The following is a 19846-nucleotide window of genomic DNA, read 5'->3' as shown; positions in this document are numbered from 1 at the left end:
ATAAAATCAAAGGAAGTTTAAAAATATCTTGGAAACATAAGAAAATGAATACACAATTTACTAAAACTTACACTATGCAAAAAAGCAGTCCTAAGAGGAAAGCTTTTAGCAATAAAAGCCTACGTTAAAACAGAAGAAAAATCTCACATAAACTAACTCTATACGTCAAAGAACTACAGAAAGAACAAACTAAACCCAAAGTTAGCAAAAGGAAGAAAGTCGTAAAGATCAGAATAGAAATGAATCAAATAGAAAACAGAAAAACTATATAAAAATAAATCAACTGAAGTAAGAAGTTTTTTTTAAATAGCCAAAATCAAGAAAAGCTTAGCTAGACTAACCAAGGAAAAGAACCCTCAAAGTCAGAAATGAAAGAGAAAACTTTTCAATGGATGTCTCAGAAATAAAAAGGTTCACAAGGGACTATTATTAGCAATTATGGAACAAATAATTGGATAACTTAGAAGAAATGACCAAATTCCTGGGAACATAAAACTAACCAAGACTGAATCAAGAAGAAATACAAAGCGTGAACAAACCAATAACAAAGAAAAAGATTGAAACAGTAGCCAAAAGCTTCCCAGCAAAGAAAAGGCCAGGGCCAGATGGCTTGATGGCTGAATTCTATGACACATTTAAAGAAAAATTAATACTAATCCTTTTTAAACTACTAAAAAATAGAGGTAGAAGGAATATTTGCAAACTCATTTTAGATGGCTAGCATTATCCTCATACCAAAGCTAGAGAAAGACACCACAGGCAAAAAAACTACAGGTCACTCTCTCTGATGAACATAGATGCAATGAACATGACACAATGGGATTTATCCCTGGTATGCAATGCTCTTTTAACATACCAAATTCAATCAATGTGATACACCACATTAACAGAATGAAAGATAAAAACCACATGATTATCTCAATTAATGCAGAAAATATATTTGAGTAAGTTCAACTTCCATTCATGATAACAACGCTCAACAAAATAGTTATAGAAGGAAATTTCTTCCACATAAAGGTCATTTATGAAAAGCCCACAGCTAATATCATAATCAATGGGGAAAAACTGTGAGCTTTTCCTCTAAGACTTGGTACAAGGCAAGGATTCCCATTCTCACCACTTCTATTCAACATAGTACCAGAAGTACTAGCAAGAGCAATCTGACAACAACAAAAAGGCATCCAAATTGGACAAGAAAAAGTTAAATGGTCCATTTCCAGATGACATGATTTCATAAGTACAAAACCCGAAATAGTCCATGAAAAAAATGTTAGAACTAACAAATTCAGTTATGTTGCAGGATACAAAATCAACATACAATCTTTAAGTCCCTGCTGATATTGACAATAAATTTCCACTGACTATATTTACAATATTCAAATTTGTGTAATAGTAAAATTGTTGGCTGTTTGCTTTAGGTTTACTATTTCTATTACCTACCTGAGCTTGCTCCAGAGGGGATTGGAACATGCTATTGTAACATATGCCATAAGGATTAATTTGAGCTAAAGGCATTTAAGACTCAACAGATGCAGGAAGAGTTCTGTCCTCTTTTAGGCTTTTTCTGCCTCAAAGGCAAGACATGAGTTGCCCTTTAAGGAAGGTGCCCCCTTTATACCAGAGAAAGAAGAGATACTATTCTCACTGAAGACCGAGAGCCAACACCAAGGTGAGTAAGCATAAACAGATGTCAATAAAGTAGCCCATATCTTTCATTACTTCACCCATGTATTTCCATCCATCCTAGTCACGTGAAGCCTATTAAAAAACAACTTGACAAACACTTTAAAGATTTAATTGGCATTTCTAGAATCATTTCAAAGTTAACTTACTTACACAGTTAACATACCCAGGACTTCCTTATGGTGGCTCAGGTGTTGTTCCTGTGAATCTTCTGATTTTGGGGGGAACTGGCCCACTGCTAATTTGGTTTCATGGCATTTAGCTAAAGTATCTCCATTCTTGTTTACTGAGTCCAAATAATGGACTCCCATAAACTTTGCTTAATTAAATCCAAACCCTTTTTCCTTCATTAAAAAGGTAAATAAGCCCCTCAATCTACCCTTGAATTCTAACAAGATATTGTTGTGAACCCCAGTGCATGTAAATAATGAAAGATATATGCTTAGAAAAATAAAGAATCAATATACAAAAATTAGTTGCATTTCTCTGTACTAACAATGATCTATATGAAAGGAGAACAACCCCATTTATGATAGCATCGAAGCATAAAATACTTAGGAATAAATTTAACCAAAGTGGCAGAAGATCTGTACACTAAAAACTATAAAACAATGATGAAAGAAATTGAAGAAGACACAAAGAAATTTTCGTGGATTGGAGAATAAATATTATTCAAATATCCATAGTATTTAAAGGTAATCTCTATCCAAATGCAAACTCTATCAAAAGTCCAGTGGCATTTTTTGCAGAAATAGAAAAAACTCTCAAGTGTGTATGATATCACAAAAGATCTCAAATAGCCTTCCTAATCTTGAGAAGGAATAAAAAAGTTAGAGCATCACACTTCATGATTTCAAAGTATATTACAAAGTTATAATAATCAAAACAGTATGGTAGTGGCATCCAATTAGACACACAGACCGATGGAACAGGATAGAGAACTCAGAAATAAACCCAAGCATGGTATGGTGAACTAATTTTTGAGAAGGGTGCCAAGAACATACAATGGGAAAGGATAGTCTCTTCAATAAACGGTTCTGGGAAAATTGGATATGCACATGGAAGGGAATGAAATTGAACCATTATCTTACACCATTCACAAAAATTAAGTTAAAATGGATTAAAGACTTAAATGTAACACCAGAAACCATGAAACTTTTTGAAGAAAACACAGGGAAAAATCTCCATGACAATGGCCTTAGCAATGGTTTTTTGGCTATGACACCAAAAGCTCAAGTTACAGAAGCAAAAATAGACAAATGGGATTATATCAAACTAAAATCTTCTGTACAGCAGAGGAAACACTCAACAACATGAATAGGCAGCCTAAAGATTGGGAGAAATTATTTGTGAATCATATATCTGATTAGGGGTTAATATGCAAAATATATATAGAACTCATATAACTTGTTAGCAACACCAAAACAAAGAAACAAAACAACCCTGTTTTTAAAATGTTCAATGCATCTGAATAGACATATTTCTAAAGAAGGCATACAGATGGCCAGTAGGTATATGATAAAATGCTCAACATCACTAATTATCATGGAAATTCAAATCAAAACCAAAATGAGATCACCTCATACCTGTTAAAATGGCTATTATCCAAATGACAAGAGATAAGCATAGGGGTGTGGAGTAAAGGGAACCCTTGCACGCTTTTGGTAGGAATGTAAATTAGTACAGCCATTGTAGGCAACATTATGAAGGTTCCTCAAAACATTTAAAATAGAACTGCCATATGATCCAGAAATTCCTTCTCTGGGTGTTTACCCAAGGGAAATGAATTCAGTGGCTTGAAGAGGTATCTGTACTCCCATGTTCACTGCAGTATTATTCACAATAGCCAAGGTATGTAAACAACATAAATGTCCATAGATGGGTATGTAGTAAAGAAAGTGTGACATGCACACACGGGGATATTATCTAGCTTTAACGGAGAAGATAATCTTTCCATTTGCAACAACATGGATGAACATTAGGTTAAGTGACATAAGCCATACACAGAAAGACAAATACTGCGAAATCGCACTTATGTGTGGAATCTAAAAAATTCATATACATGGAAGCAGAGAATAAAATAGTGGTTACCAGGGGCAGGAATGTGGGGACAATGAGGAGATGTTGGCCAAAGTGTGCAATGTCATAGTTATGTAGGATGAGTAAGTCTGGAGAATTAATGTAGGATATAATAACTATAGCTAGTAATACTGTATTGTGTACTGCAAATTTGGTACGAGTATAGTTTTCAGGTGTTCTCAATACACACATGCACACACATGCACGCACACACGGTAACTATGCAAGGAGGACGATATGTTAATTTGTTTGACTCTAGTAATCATTTCATTATATATATATATATATATATATATATATATATCAAAACTTCACATTGTTCACCTTAAATACATATAATTGTTATTATAAAGTCAAAAGATTAACTCATAATAGATTAGAGGTCTTAATGTAAAAGTGAAAATTCTAAAATTCTTAGAAGAAAACATAGTTCTGAGTCTTCATGATGTTGTAGTAGGCAATGGCTTCTTAGATGTAACTGCAACCGCACAAGCAACAAAAAAATAGAGAAATACGACTTCATCACTTATTAAATACTTCTGTGCTTTCGAGCTTATAATCTATAAAGTAGGAAGACATCCCACAAACTGTAAGAAAAATTTTGCTAATCTTATATCTGATAAGGGAATTGTATCTAGAATATATACGAACATCTATAACTCAATAATTAAAAGGTAAATATCCTGAAATAGCAAAATATTTAAAAAGACATTATTCCCAGAAAAAAGGCCAATAGGCACATGAAAAGACAATCAATATCACTAATTATCAGTGAAATACAAATCCAATCCAAAATGAGATACCACTTCTCACTCACCTGTATGACTATAACAATAAAGAAAGACAGGCAATAACAAGCGTTGGCAAGGAAGTGGAGAAATTGGAGCCCTCATACGTAGCTGGTAGGAAGGTAAGTAGTGCATCCAGTTTGGAGAAAGAGTCTGGCAGTTCCTCAAATTTAACATAGAGTTTCCTTACGGCCTACCAACTTGACTCCTCTTTATATTCCCAAGAGAATTGAAAACAAATGTCCACACACAGATTTGTACAAGAATGTTTATAGCAACGTTATTCATAACAGCCAAAATCAAAAAAGTGCAAACAACCTAAATGCCCATCAACTGAATGAATAAATAAAAGGTATTGTATCCATTCAAGGAAATATGATTTGGCTATAAAATATGAAGTACTGATAAATGCTACAACATGTGTTAACCTTTAAAACATTATGCTAAGTGAAAGAAGCCAGATATAAAGGCCACATATTGTATGTTCCCATTTATACGATTGTTCAGAATAAAAAATTCATAGAGAAATGAAGTCAATGAGTGGTTACCAGTGGCTGGGGATGGAGGGAGTGTGGATTGGGTTCTAATGGGTACTGAGTTTGTTTTTATGTTCATAAATCTGTCCTCAAACTGCATACTGATGATGATTTCACAACTTTGGCATATACTAAAAACCACTAAATTGCATACTTTTACATGGTGACATTTATGTTATGTTTATCTTCATAAAAATGAGGCATATTCAGTTATAGTTAATACTAAAACATTTTATAAACCATAAAATTTTAGAACAAAATTATAGAGAAGAAATTAAAACATTCCCATAAAAATAGAAACTGAGAAGAATTATTACTATCAGACCTGTCCTATAAGAAATAGTAAAGGAAGTTTTCCAGGCTGAAATGAAAGGACAGTCAGTATTACTCTAATCCACATGAAGAAGTAAAGGTCATCAGTAAAGGTAACTGTACAGATAAACATTTTATACACACACACACACACACACACACACACACACACATTTTTGTTTACCTCCTTTTCTCCTATTTGATTTAAAAGAAAACTTTGTAATTCAATAATTATAAATCTGTGTTGATGGGCATACAATGCATAAAGATGTAGTGTTTGTGTTAATAACCACATAAAGGAAGGGGGTATGAAACAAAGATTTTGTGTCCTATTCAATAGTTCTGTAACAAGTAAAGGAATTGAATTAGTAATCAAAATCTTTCTATAAAGCAAAGACCAGAATCAAATGGCTATACTTGTAAATTATTCCAAACACTTAAAAAAAATACTAATGCCAATTCTATCCAATTTTCTTAAGAAAACAGAAGAGGAGGAAACACTTCTCAATTCATCTTATAAAGCCAGTATTACTCTGATACCAAAAAGAGATAAAGTTACTGCAAGTAATAAGAATCTTTCTATGAACTTTTTGAAGTACTCTGGTACATTCTGTCCTTTCTGTCAGTTGTCTCTTCACTCTGTTAATTGTTTCCTTTTCCTTGCAAAAGCTTTTTGATTAGATGTCATTCCATTTGTTTGTTTTTGCATTTATTACTTCTGCTTTTGGGGTCATATCCAAAAAGTCATTGCCTAGACCAATAGCGGTTTCCCCCTATGTTTTGTTCTAGTAGTTTTTACCGTTTTGGGTAAAAACTCTTCAATCCATTTTGAGTTGATTTTTGTATATGGTGTGAGATAACGGTCTAATTGTATTCTTCTGTATGTGGATATCAGATTTTTCTAACATCAGTTATTGAAGAGACTGTCTTTCCCCATTATGTGTTCTTGGCATCTTTGTTGAAAAATCAATTGATTATAAACGTGTAGATTTATTTCTGGGCTTTCTGTTCTGTTCCATTGATCTATGTATCTGTTCTTATGCCAGTACCATGCTGTTTTGATTACTATAGCTTTGTAGTATACTATGAAATCAGGTAGTGTAATGCCTCCACCATCATTTTTCATTTTATTGTTATAACATTTCCATTTTATTATGAGTTAATGTTGTTAATCTCTTACTGTCTTCATTTTTTAATGCTTTTTAAAATTGAAATATTGTAATTGTACATATTTATGGGATACATATGTATGTTGTATAATGATCAAATCATGGTATATAATGTATACACCAATTCATGCATTTATTATTTCTTTAAAATGAAAACATTCAAATACCTTTCTTCTAGCTATTTTGTAATATACAATATCTTACTATTAACCATGGTCACCCTACTGTGCAATACAAAAACAGAACTTATTCCTCCTATCTAATTGTAACTTCGTACCCATTGGACAACTTCTCTCCATCCTCCTCTCTCTCCTCCCCTCGCCAGTCTCTGGTAACAACTGTTCTGCTCTCTGCTTCTAAGATATCAACTCCTCTTTTTCTTTCTCTTCTTCTGTTGTTTACATTCCACATATGAGTGGGATCATGTAGTATTTGTCTTTCTGTGTCTGGCTTATTTTACTTAATATCATGTCCTTCAGGTTCATCCATATTGTTGCAGATGACATTTTTTTTTAAAATGACATTTTAAAAAATGGCTTAGTAGTATTCTATTGTGCATGTATAGCACATTTTCTTTATCCATTCATCCATCATTGGACACTTGTGTTGATTCCATATCTTGGCTATTGTGAATAGTGCTGCAATAAACATGGGACAGCAGATATCTCTTTGACATACGTTCTATTTTTAATTTTTTAAGGAAGCTTAATACTGTTTTTTTTTTAATAGTGATTGCACTAATTTACAATCCCGCCAACAGTATGTGTTTCCTCTTCTCCACATCCTCGCCAATACTTGTCTTTTGTCCTTCAATAATAGCATTTCTAGCAGGAGTGAGATGGTATCTCATTATGTTTTTATTTCACATTTACGTGAGCTATTTCTCATGTACTTGCTGGCCATTTGAATGTCTTCATTTCAGAAACATATATTAAAGTTTGTTGACCATTTTTAAAATCAGATTAATTTATTTATTTTGCTTTTAAGTTAAGTTCCTTATATAGTTTGGATATTAACACTTTTATGTATAGTTTGCAAATATTTTCTCTGACTCTGTAAGTTGTCTTTTCACTCTAACATTTCCTTTGTTCTGCAAAACTTTTTAGTTGAATGTAATCCCATTTGTCTATTTTTGCTTTCTTTCCTGTTCTTTTGATGTCTTTTTTCAAAATTCCTTGCCTGACCCAATGTTGTGAAGCATTTCCCCTATGTTTTCTTCTAGCAGTTTTATCGTTTTGCAATTTACATTGAAGTCATAAACCCATTTTGAGTCGATTTTTGTATATGGTCTGAGGTAGGGGTCTATTATCTTTCTCCTGAATATGGATATCCAATTTTCCCAGCATCATTTATTGAAGAAACTGTCTTTTCTGCAGTGTGTGTCTTGGCACATACATCAGTTGGCTGTATGTATGTGAATTTATTCTCAGGTTCTCTATAAAGTTTCAGTGGTCTATGTGTTTATGTGAGTACCATGCTGTTTTGATTACTCTAACTTTGTAGTATACTCATATTGTGAAGTCAGATAGTGTGATGCCTCTACGTTCTTTTCCCTCAAGATGGCATTGGTAGATGCTGAGCAAAAAATAAATAAATACATAAAGCTGGGGGCATAACACTACCTGACTTTAAACTATACTACAAAGCTATAATAACCAAAACAGCATGGTACTGGCATCTAAACAGACACACTGATCAATGGAATAGAATAGAGAATCCAGAAATCAACCCACACACCTACAGCCATCTGATCTTTGACAAAGGCACCAAGCCTATACACTGGGGAAGAGAATGCCTCTTCAGCAAATGGTGCTGGGATAACTGGATATCCATATGCAGGAGAGTGAAAATAGACCTATAACTCTCACCATACACTCAAGTCAAGTCAAAATGGATTAAGGATTTAAATATGCACCCTGAAACAATAAAACTTCTTAAAGAAAACATAGGAGAAACATTTCAGGAAGTAGGACTGGACACAGACTTCATGAATATGACCCCCAAAGCACGGGCAACCAAAGAAAAAATAAAGAAATGGGATTATATCAAACTAAAAAGCTTCTGCACAGCAAAAGAAACAATTAAAAGAGTTAAAAGACAACCAACAGAGGGGGAGAAAATATTTGCAAAATATACATCTGACAATGGATTAATGTCCACAATATATAAGGAACACAAACAACTTTACAAGAAAAAAACAAGGAACCCAATTAAAAAATGGGCAAAAGAGCTAAGTAGGCATTTCTCTAAGGAAGATATACAAATGGCCAACAGACATATGAAAAAATGCTCAACATCACTCAGCATCCGGGAAATGCAAATCAAGACCACACTGAGATACCATCTAACCCCAGTTCGGATGGCTAAAATCCAAAAGACTCTGAACGATAAATGCTTGCGAGGTTGCAGAGAAAAAGGAACTCTCATACATTGTTGGTGGGACTGCAAAATGGTGGAGCCTCTATGGAAAATGTTATGGAGGTTCCTCAAACAATTGCAGGTAGATCTACCATATGACCCAGCTATCCCACTGCTGGGCATATACCCAGAGGAATGGAAATCGTCAAGTCGAAGGTATACCCATTCCGCAATATTCATCGCAGCACTCTTTACAATAGCTGAAAGTTGGAACCAGCCCAAATGTCCATCATCAGATGAGTGGGTATAGGAAAACGTGGTATATCTACACAATGGAATACTACTCAGTTATAAAAAAGAATGAAATACTGCCATTTGCAATGACATGGATGGACCTGGGGAGAATTATATTAAGTGAAACAAGTCAGGCACAGAAAGAGAAATATCACATGTTCTCACTTATTTGTGGGAGCTAAAAATAAATTAATAAATACTGAAAAAAACGGGGGGGGGAGGAGGGAAGAAGACATAACAATCACAATTCCTTGAAATTGATACAACAAGCAAACAGAAAGGACATTGTTGGGAGGGAGGGGGAAGAGGGAAGCAGGAGCGAGTTTTCAGTAATGGGCCACAATAATCAACCACATTGTATATTGACAAAATAAAATAAAATAAAATAAAATAAAATAAAATAAAAAAGTGATTGAGCAGGGAATCCAAGAAAAAAAAAAATCCCTTTCTCTCCACATCTTCTTCACCAAGACTTGGAATTATTAAACTTTTTACCTGACGTATGGAAAGAAATTTGTTTTAAAATGCTTTTTATTACTCACTGCTGTTTGTAGGTTCCTTTTCATATGTGTACCGGCTATCTCAGTTGCCTTTTCTATGATTGATTATTAACTCATTTTTCTCAGCTCACTTCCACTGCTCATTTTCCTGTTAAATTGTTTAGCCTCTCTATTTTAATTCGTAATATATACAAATATACATATTTCTAATATATCAAGGGCAGAATTCACACTTTTTCTCAAAATAGCCTTGATTATTTCCATATGGATTTTAAGAGTTGTCAATTTCCATGAATTCCATGTAAGAAAATTGTAAAGATTGCATAAGATATATATCTAATTATGGAGTATTGGGGAGAATATAAACAAATGGGTGAAACAGATTCTATCCTTCTAAGAACATTGTATATCTCTGCAATCATTTGGGTTTTCTATTTTGTTTGGAAAAAATTTCTGGTTGCCTCCAAAAGATCTAAAATGAGTACTTGCTTAATTTGCTTAAGATTTAGAATTGCTTAGTATTTGCTCAGTATGTCCTTTTCCAATGCTTAATGTTGAAATTCTTTGTTGTGTTTAGGTTTAAATAAAATCTACTTTCTTACTACTTAAAAAAAAAGAAATGTAGTTAAAAGATCTGAATAGACAGTCTCCAAAGAAGACATACAAATGGCCAATAAGCCCATGAAAAAAGTGCTCAACATCATTATTCATTAGGGAAATGTAAATCAAAACCACAATGAGATACTACGTCACAGTGGCTAGGATGGGTATAATGAAAAAAATGAACCATAAAAAGTGTTGAGATGATGTGGAGAAATTAGAACCCTAAAAAAAGAAAAACGATTGCATTTGTAGTCTTTTTTTCTTTTCTGTAGTTCCATAGGAATTTTAGGATTTATTTCTATTTCTGTGAAAAATTTCATTGGAATTTTGATAGGAATTTCATGGAATCTGTAGATTAGTTTGAGCAGTATGGACATTTTAGCAATATTAATTTTTTCACTCCATGAACACAGGACATCTTTCCAATAATTTTTGTCTTCTTCAATTTCTTTTATCAATATTTCATAGTTTTAACTGTATCAATTCTTCACCTCCTTGGTTAAATGTATTCCTAAGTATTTAATGTTTTTGTTGGCTGTTGCAAAAGGGATTTTTGAAAAATTTTTATTGGAGAGTTCATTTTTAGTGTACAGAATCACTACTGATTTTTGTATGATTTGTATCCTGCAAAATGTTGAATACATGTTGGAAAACGTTCTAACAGTTTTCTATTGGAGTCTTTAGTGTTTACTATGTATGAAACATATGTTGTTCCTAACCTTAGGAAAAAAGCTTTCAGTTTTTCACTGTTGAGTATGATGATAGCTGTGAGCTTGTTATATATGGCAAACAGAAGATATCCAGCATCAAATCCATACTTATTTTAAGCTGAATCATCAGAAAATGGAGACAAAACCGGAGGTATGCCAGTTGAATTGTGTTACTTTCTGTGATAACACTATCCTTTCCTGTCAAATCTGTGCCAACTCAAGATGTTGCAAGTGATCGTTTTCTAGTTTGTAGATTGTGAACAGAAGGGATGTACCCGGTGCATATAAAAGTCTACCATATGATATTCTCCATTCTCTTTATCCCTTCCAAGTGTCTGGAACACAGAGAGCTAGAGTGGTGGGAAAAACCATTTGTTGAAGTTGGCAAGGCCCCCATCCCTCTGGTAATCATCCATCAATCCTTGTAATAATTCAGGGGAATGATTAAAATGAATATGGTGGCTGCTGACTGGAACTCTGGCCCTCAACCAAAGTGGTAAGGAGCTTTCTTGTTTTGAAGCCACTGAATATCTGGGGTTTGTTTATTTATTTATTTGTTTTAGCAGCTTGGCCTACCATTAGTAACTACCGTATTCCAGAGGTAATCTGGATAAGTAACATTTCTGCATAAAATCACACAGATTTTAGGAAAATTAAATGATCAAATTGAAATAGTTAAAGAAAATACATACATGAACCTAGAACTAAAAGTTTGAATGTGATTGTGCCTCTCTCTTTGTCTCTCTCTCACACACACAGACACATTGTAAAACTGTGGTGTAGACAGGGGAAAAGCTGGTTCAATTTTTCTCTATTTTTCTTATCTTCACATCCTCTCTTGAAAGTTATGTTTACTAATGTTTATATATTTAAAGACAAAGATATGCGCTTAGAAATGGAACTGAAAAATTTAAACACTGTGTTTGTACAAATGAATGAACCTTAAAAATTAGTGTTCAACGGACAAACTTCTTAAAAATAATTTTCTACTTAGAACGTGCTGTGGAGTGAATTGTGTCACCCAAGGTCCATGTATTAGACACTTAACCCCAATGTGACAGTGTTAAGAGGGTGAGAAATCCTATTATGGTAATTGAAAGTTGGGACCTTGAAGAGATGATTAGATTGTAAGGACCATGCCCTGGTAAATGGATTAATAAGTTGATTGTTTAATGGTGGTCATGGGCACCCTGGTTCTGAGGGCTTTAAAAGCAGCGGTGAGGAGTTAGCTCTGCTCTGCCATTCCCGCTGCGTGACACCCTGCATTGCTGTAAAGCCGCCACCAAAGAAGGCCTTCGCCAGATGTGTTCCCTGGACTTCGGACTCCCTCGCCTCAGAAACTATAAGCGATACATATTGGCTCTTTGCAAATTATCCCGTTCCAGGTATTTTTGTTATAAGCAACAGAAATGGACTAATACAGAAAGGTAACTTTTAAGTGGAAAAACAATTTTAATATGTGTAATGGACAACATAAAACTTTCAAAATAGAATGTATGTTGAGATTTGGCCAGATAGATTACATGCATATAAAATATATTTACGTGAAAAGCAGATATTATGACCTTTTGTTACAAGATGAATAATACCAACCACACATGGGAAAAACTTTTTGAAGATTATTATGTCTTGAAACCTCATACTTTAAAAAGGAGGTTAATATTTTTTTCTGGCTTTACCATGTATGATTGTAATGGGGATGGTGTACCCCATGCTTTTTATAATATAAGATAATTTAAAATATTTATAATTTTGAAATGCCTTCCGTTCAAGAACCTTTCAAACATTAAAATCTATTAAGACTAGAATTACAGTGTGACAATATGTGTAATATAATCCCAAGTAATGTTTCAACTAGATAAAAATAATTTGTGTTTTTACTTTAAATATAATTGTCTCTTTTGTCTGTGTGGTGATAACCCATTTATCCAAAAATTGGGATAGAGTTTTCAAATACATGTTGATGCAAAAATTCAGATGTCTGAATCAAAGTTAAAATTGTTCTGTTACAACTATTACACTTACCTTTCTTCATAAATCTCAAGTAACATTACTTAAGTTGATTGTAATGTCCAAGCAAACAAAGATTCACAACTGGGATGCATTAAAATCTAAATAAGTAATATTAAATTACTTTCAAAAACTATTATAAAATTGTGTAGATCTATTGAATTGTTCTAGTGCTATCCTCTAGTAAACCAGGGTCCCTTGGGGAGTAGTTGATTTTTGTGATGCAAACGGGAATGTGCAAGCTGAACCTATATGTCTTGTTGTTTTTAAATAGTCTAGGAGTACGAGACACAGGAGCCAGTTCAAATGAGCTACCAACTGCCAAACTGTGACATATGATCATCGAAGAGAGAATTATTACATTTAATTAAAACCAGACAAGTCTATGAAATGCGAAGTGTCTATAATGTACTCAAAGGGGAAAATTATTATTTCTTCCTTTTCAAATGACTAGTACTATACTCAGCTGATTTTATGAGGAGAAGATGACAGACTGATATCACAGTTTGTTGAGGCATTCCGTATACAGGTATGAAAAACTAACCAATTGACCTATATGAACCGTGCCATGTTCTACAGTGTGAAGATGAGAGCCACATCAAAAATGGTGTCATATATCCCTGCCTAAGGCCATACCTAGTCCTGTTCAGATCCTAAACTGAAATAAAGAACGTGCTTTACTGGATGTAAGATCCCGAGTTCTCATATCATAGTGCATTGTACAGCATAACACCTCAGGGAGAGATTTGTGAGTATTTCTGACAGAGCAACAGTTAGCACAGGACCCAACTAGAACCTTCTTCAGCCTCAACTTCACTTTCAGTCTCCTCATAATCAAATAAAACTAGCATTTTTAGAAAAGAATGTACTCGTAATTGCTCTCATGACAGGTAAAAACAGTGTTCTAGGGCATGACCACTATGAATTTACCTGTGTATAACAATCACCCTAGAGATTGCGGGTTTGTGTCAGTGAATCTCAGAATTAAAAAATGCCATTCCAAAGGGAAGGATAAGAGACTTTGGCAATGCAGAGAGAAAGGGGCTCGCTACAACTGAGTGAATAGTTTAATCTTCATGAAATTGATCAGCTTTCATCTGCTTCCTGCTAATGTCTTTTTGTTTCACAAGTTCAAGGACTTAAAGGCAGTGCTACCATCTTTATGGCCGATCAGTATGTGAGAGATTTAAATATCTAAATGTGTGTCTGTGCCAATATTCCCCATAGTTCTAAAGAAATATTCCCATGATGCAGTAACTTTCACTTGGTGTGATAATATGTCATTTGAAAAATTTTGAGTAAAAGCTACCTTAACTGTAGTAAGTATGGGAGCTAACAAAGTTTTCTGAGTGAGGAAAGACAGGGCTTATGTATACTACAGATGACTAATAACACAGACAACTCCTCAGACCAAATGACAAGAAAAAAATATAAAGTCATATGGATCTCAATATTATTTTATCCAGCATAAAGGAATATGTGACATTATTAATGAATCATGGCACATATACATTAAAAATAATTCAGAACTTATCCATAATACAAGTGGTCTTCAAAAAGGTCATAGGAAAGTTTGTATTATCATTTAATTGCATTTTTCAATGAACTTTTTGAAGTACTCTTGTATAACCACTCATAGTAATATAGAAACCTTCATATTGTATGAGCCTAGTATTGGTATAATTAGTCTGGGGCAATATGTTAAAAGACTAAGAACTAAAATTGTTCCAGGTAACAAAATTATACTAAAAACGATTTTCGCTTTACATCGAAAAAATGATGATTAAAAGCAACTAACTATACCTATCAAAACAAATAAAAAACATCCTAAAATACATTAAAAACTTACGTGTTTTCAAAAAGGCATTAAAGGATGTGTTGTGTAAGTTATATGTATGTATATCTATAAATTAAAGAATAATTTTGTTCCACATTCTTTAAAATTAAAACTAAAGCGTAGGTCACAAATTCTTTAAAGTCCTCGGTTATTTATTATTCAAAGGGATAAGGAAGACTAAATGGAGTGGCTACGTTTGGTAGTGTTGGAGAACACAGTGGAAGAAGAACCTTAAGCCAAGGGGAATAAAGACTTTCCTTTAACTTTGAATGAATACATGATCTGTCTCTTGTAAATATAACGACAGTTTCCATTGTATGTTTGGTCTTCAATGGTTGAGAGAGCCTGTAATATGACATTTTTAACTACAAAGGCTGTAGTCTGTAACTTTAGTGTTTAAATTTACTACAGGAATTACATTTTAAATGTTTATTATAGAAATGTGTTTGTATTTCTAAAGTTAAAAATGATAGAACTTCAAATTTGTCACTGAAAATTACATTTGCTAAACGACGTCGTGATAACAAACCCATTTTTTATTACCTCACTGGCCTTATTACCATTTGCGTCAACATAAATTTTCTTGCCAGTTAGAAAAATGTATAGACTTATAATCTGAGTTATTTTTCTTCTTGTGTGTTGTTTAAATAAAATAAATGCTGTTTACAGATGCTGTTTTTCTTCACTAATAAAAGGAAAAAATCGGTTTTTCCATATAACTCAGAGATGAACAGCAAAAAGAAAAAAAATAACACACCTTAATTTAAAAGTTGAACGTTAGTCATGTTTGTTCCTAGACCTGCCACTGGGAAGTGTTCACTGGTTCCGTCTACAATTCAAGTGCTGACCTACTAACATTACACACTGGGTCCCATTTCACCCTCCTTTGACATTTCCTTCTTTTCTCTTCAGCTCCTTTGCCTCCTACATCCAAAATATCTTGGCATTTCTTAGAAGATTATGGGACTATTCATAAATACAGACCTTACTCACATTGGGTATTATCAGATTTGCTTGTGTGTGTGTGTGTGTGTGTGTGTGTGTGTGTGTGTGTGTGTGTGTGTGTGTGTGTGACACCCATTCTGACGGGAAAGAGTCTGATATCTCAGTTTTATTTTAACTGTGGTAAAATATACATAGAATCTTTAGCCTTTTAACCATATACAAGTGTGCAATTCAGTGGCATTAAATACCTTCATATTATTGTGTAAACCTCATCACCATTTTAGTCTGTTTGGATTGCTGTAACAAAATACTTTAGCCCAGGTCATTTATAGCAACAGAAATTTATTGCTCACAGTTCTGGAAGCTGGAAGTCCCAGATGAAGGTGCCAGCAGATTTGGTGTCTGGTAAGGGCTGTTCCTCCTGATGGCACCTTCTATGTATTTTCACGTGACAGAAGGGACAAACAGTGTATTCTCACATGGTGGGAGGAGCAAACCGGCTCCCTCAAGCCCTTTTGTAAAGGTACAAATCCCAATCATGACATCATCACCTCCCAAATGTTTCATCTCTTAATACCGTCACCTTGGAAGTCAGGTTTCAACACATAAACTTTACATTTTTTTATTTTTTGTGGCCAGTACGGGGATGGAACCCCAGACCTTGGTGTTAAACATGAATTTTAGAGGAACACAAACATTTGGACTGTAGCACTATCTATACCCACAACTTTAAAAAATCATTCTGAAACACAAAACTCTGTACTTGATAGCATACTGCATAATAGCGAGAGAGGCTTTTGAATGTTTTTGCCACAAAGAAATGATAAATGCACGAGGTGATTGATACATTAAGTACCATAGTCTGATTATTATACAACATTATATACGTGTCAAAACATCAGATGGTACCCCATAAATATGTAGCATATATCAGAATCTCCTCCCCCCCCCCTTTTTTTGACCAGTAGCATCCACTTACTGGACAATTCCAGTTTCTTTCCTAATAAGACGCAGCTCGTGCCTTTATTCGGATATTTCTACAGTCCAGCCAGTTAGGGGAGAAGAAAAGAGAAAGGCACGCACAACCACAGACGCACATATGTTGGGCGAAATGTACTATAAACCATTTTTTCTTCTTTTTTTGGTTATAGAAAAAAACTTCGTTTTCTATGTCTTACTCATAAGTAAAAGGGGGATAGAAAAAACTTGCTTTTAATCTGGTATTTATATGTGTCTTCCCATTTCACATGTACAGGTTATTCAAGTAACAGTGCTGTCTACCGAGGCAATACCTAAAAGCCAAAAGAAATACTAGGAAGGAAAATTCCTAACAATTGGAAGTTCAAGAAGATACCTTCAGGAGGCTGAGCCACGAATGGCCAGCAGCATCAGTAGAAGCACACGGTGTGCAGAAAGGTCTTGCCCCTCTTCTTCTCCAACTCCTGCAGCAGCTCCTCCATCTTGTTGTCCATGTCCTCCAGGAGCTGAAGACACTGGCAGATCTCACAGATGAGGAACGCTCCAAGGGTGGCCTCTTCTTGGTTGTCCTGGATGTCCACGTTGACCACGTGCACTGGCTGGCAGGTCTCCTGTTCTCTGGAAGTGAGATGTTCTACCACCTTGTCATAGACTCTCTCTTCACACGTGAGGATCAGATCAAACACATCGTTGCAGCTCTGGAACCTTTCTGGCCGGGGCTTGATTCTCTTATTTCTGTCCAACATATACAAAATGCCATTGCTTGTATAGAATTCTTTGTCTTTCCTAAGAAGATCATTGTACATCTGATCATATGTGGTACTGAAATCATAAACATTCGGCTTGTGGGGTGTTGATCCTGGAAGCTTCACGTGAGTTGCTGTTCCAAAGGACCGGACATTGAATCCTCGTTTGCTGAGGACGTTGTGTGCCTCCATGCTCCGATTCTGGTTGCTTGAGCACACCACAGCCACCCTCAGTGGTGACGACTGCATGGCGACAGCAGCTCTGTCAGCTCCGTTCAGCTCCAGGAAGCCCACCCGGCTGTGGGTCTTCAGCATGAGCAAAATGGCGGCGGTGGCGGCCGGAAGTCAGGTAGGAGGAAGCTTCAGCTGTGGCGCAACACATGGGGACGCACAGCCGGGCGTCTGCAAGGCTCCCGGAAGTCCTCGCTGGGTCCCCGAGCACCAGGCCTGGGCCAGAGAGGAGTCCCCGCCCCTCGGGCTTCCAGGCCAGCTCCCTGCAGTCTGTTCATGTGCTGCCTGCTGGTCAGGTGCTTTGCGCCAGCCTCCCGATCTCACAGCTACCTGCGCCAGCGCTGAGAGTCTCATTCCTGTTATGACTGAATAATATTGCCTTGTAGGTATAGATCACATTTTGTTTATCCATGAATTTGTTGATTTGACACATCTGTTGCTTTCACCTTTTGTCTATTGTGAGTAATGGTGCTGTGAACATTGATGGGCTGGTATCAGTTTGGGTCCCCACTTTTGTGTGTGTGTGTGTGTGTGTGAATTTATTTATTTATTTTTATCTCACACCAATAAGTGAGAACATGTGGTATTTCTCTTTCTGTGCCTGACTTGTTTCACTTAATATAATTCTCTCGAGGTCCATCCATGTTGTTGCAAATGGCAGTATTTCATTCTTTTTTATAGCTGAGTAGTATTCCATTGTGTAGATATACCACATTTTACACATTCACTCATCTGATGATGGACATTTGGGCCGGTTCCAACTCCTGGCTATAGTAAAGAGTGCTGCGATGAACATTGAGGAACGGGTTTACCTTCGACGTGAAGATTTCCATTCCTCTGGGTATATGCCCAGCAGTGGGATAGCTGGGTCATATGGTAGATCTATCTGCAATTGTTTGAGGAACCTCCATACCATTTTCCATAGAGGCTGCACCATTTTGCAGTCCCACCAACAATGTACGAGAGTTCCTTTTTCTCAGCAACCTCACCAGCATTTATCATTCACAGTCGTTTGGATTTTAGCCATCCTAATTGGGGTGAGATGGTATCTCAGTGAGGTCAGGATTTGCATTTCCTGAATGCTGAGTGATGTTGAGCATTTTTTCATATCTCGGTAGGCCATTTGTATATCTTCCTTAGAGAAATGCCTACTTAGCTCTTTTGCCCATTTTTTAATTGGGTTGCTGGTTTTTTTCTTGTAAAGTTTTTTGAGTTCCTTGTATATTCTGGATATTAATCTTTTGTCAGATGTTTATTTTGAACATATTTTCTCCCACACTGTTGGTTTTCTTCTAACTATATTAATTGTTTTTTTTTGCTGTGCAGAAGCTTTTTAGTTTGATATAATCCTATTTCTTTGTTTTTCCTTTGGTTGCCCGTGCTTTTGGGGTCGTATTCACGAAGTCTGTGTCCAGCCCTAATTCCTGAAGTTTTTCTCCTATGTTTTCTTTAAGAAGCTTTATTGTTTCAGGGTGTATATTTAATTCTTTAATCCATTTTGAGTTGATTTTAGTGTATGGTGAAAGGTATGGGTCTAGTTTCATTCTCCTGCATATTGATATCAAGTTCACCCAGCACCATTTGCTGAAGAGGCATTCTCTTGCCCAGTGTATAAGCTTGGTGCCTTTGTCAAAGATCAGATGGCTGTAGGTGTGTGGGTTGATTTCTGGATTCTCTGTACTATTCCATTGATCAGTGTGTCTGTTTTTATGCCTGTACCATACTGTTTAGGTTTTTATAGGTTTGTAGTATAGTTAAAAGTCAGGTAGTGTTATGCCTCCAGCTTTATTTTTTTTGCTCACCATTGCTGTGGCTATGTGTGGTCTTTTGATATTCGATATAAATGTCTGGATAATTCCATTTCTGAGAAAAATGTCATTGGAATTTTGATGGGGATTACATTGAATATGTATTTCATTTTGGGTTGTATGTACATTTTCACAATGTTGATTCTTCCAATCCAAGAACATGGGATATCTTCCATCTTCTTATATCCTCTCTAATTTCTCTCAGCAGTGGTTTGTAGTTCTCATTACAGAGATTTTTCACATCCTTAGTTTACTCAAT

At 35.3% G+C, this 19846-nt stretch overlaps 1 protein-coding gene across 1 annotated transcript; it reads right to left on the bottom strand.

Moving 5' to 3' along the window:
• Nucleotides 1–17212: 17212 nt before the first annotated feature.
• Nucleotides 17213–17797, bottom strand: LOC134367580 (RNA polymerase II subunit A C-terminal domain phosphatase SSU72-like). The gene has a single exon (XM_063084325.1). The coding sequence runs from the start codon at nucleotides 17795–17797 to the stop codon at nucleotides 17213–17215; it is 585 nt and encodes a 194-aa protein (XP_062940395.1).
• Nucleotides 17798–19846: the final 2049 nt, after the last annotated feature.

Source organism: Cynocephalus volans, chromosome X (genome assembly GCF_027409185.1).
Source record: "Cynocephalus volans isolate mCynVol1 chromosome X, mCynVol1.pri, whole genome shotgun sequence".
Classification (NCBI taxonomy): domain Eukaryota; kingdom Metazoa; phylum Chordata; class Mammalia; order Dermoptera; family Cynocephalidae; genus Cynocephalus; species Cynocephalus volans.
The sequence above is the reverse complement of the archived record's forward strand: the minus strand, read 5'-3'. Positions and strand labels throughout refer to the sequence as shown.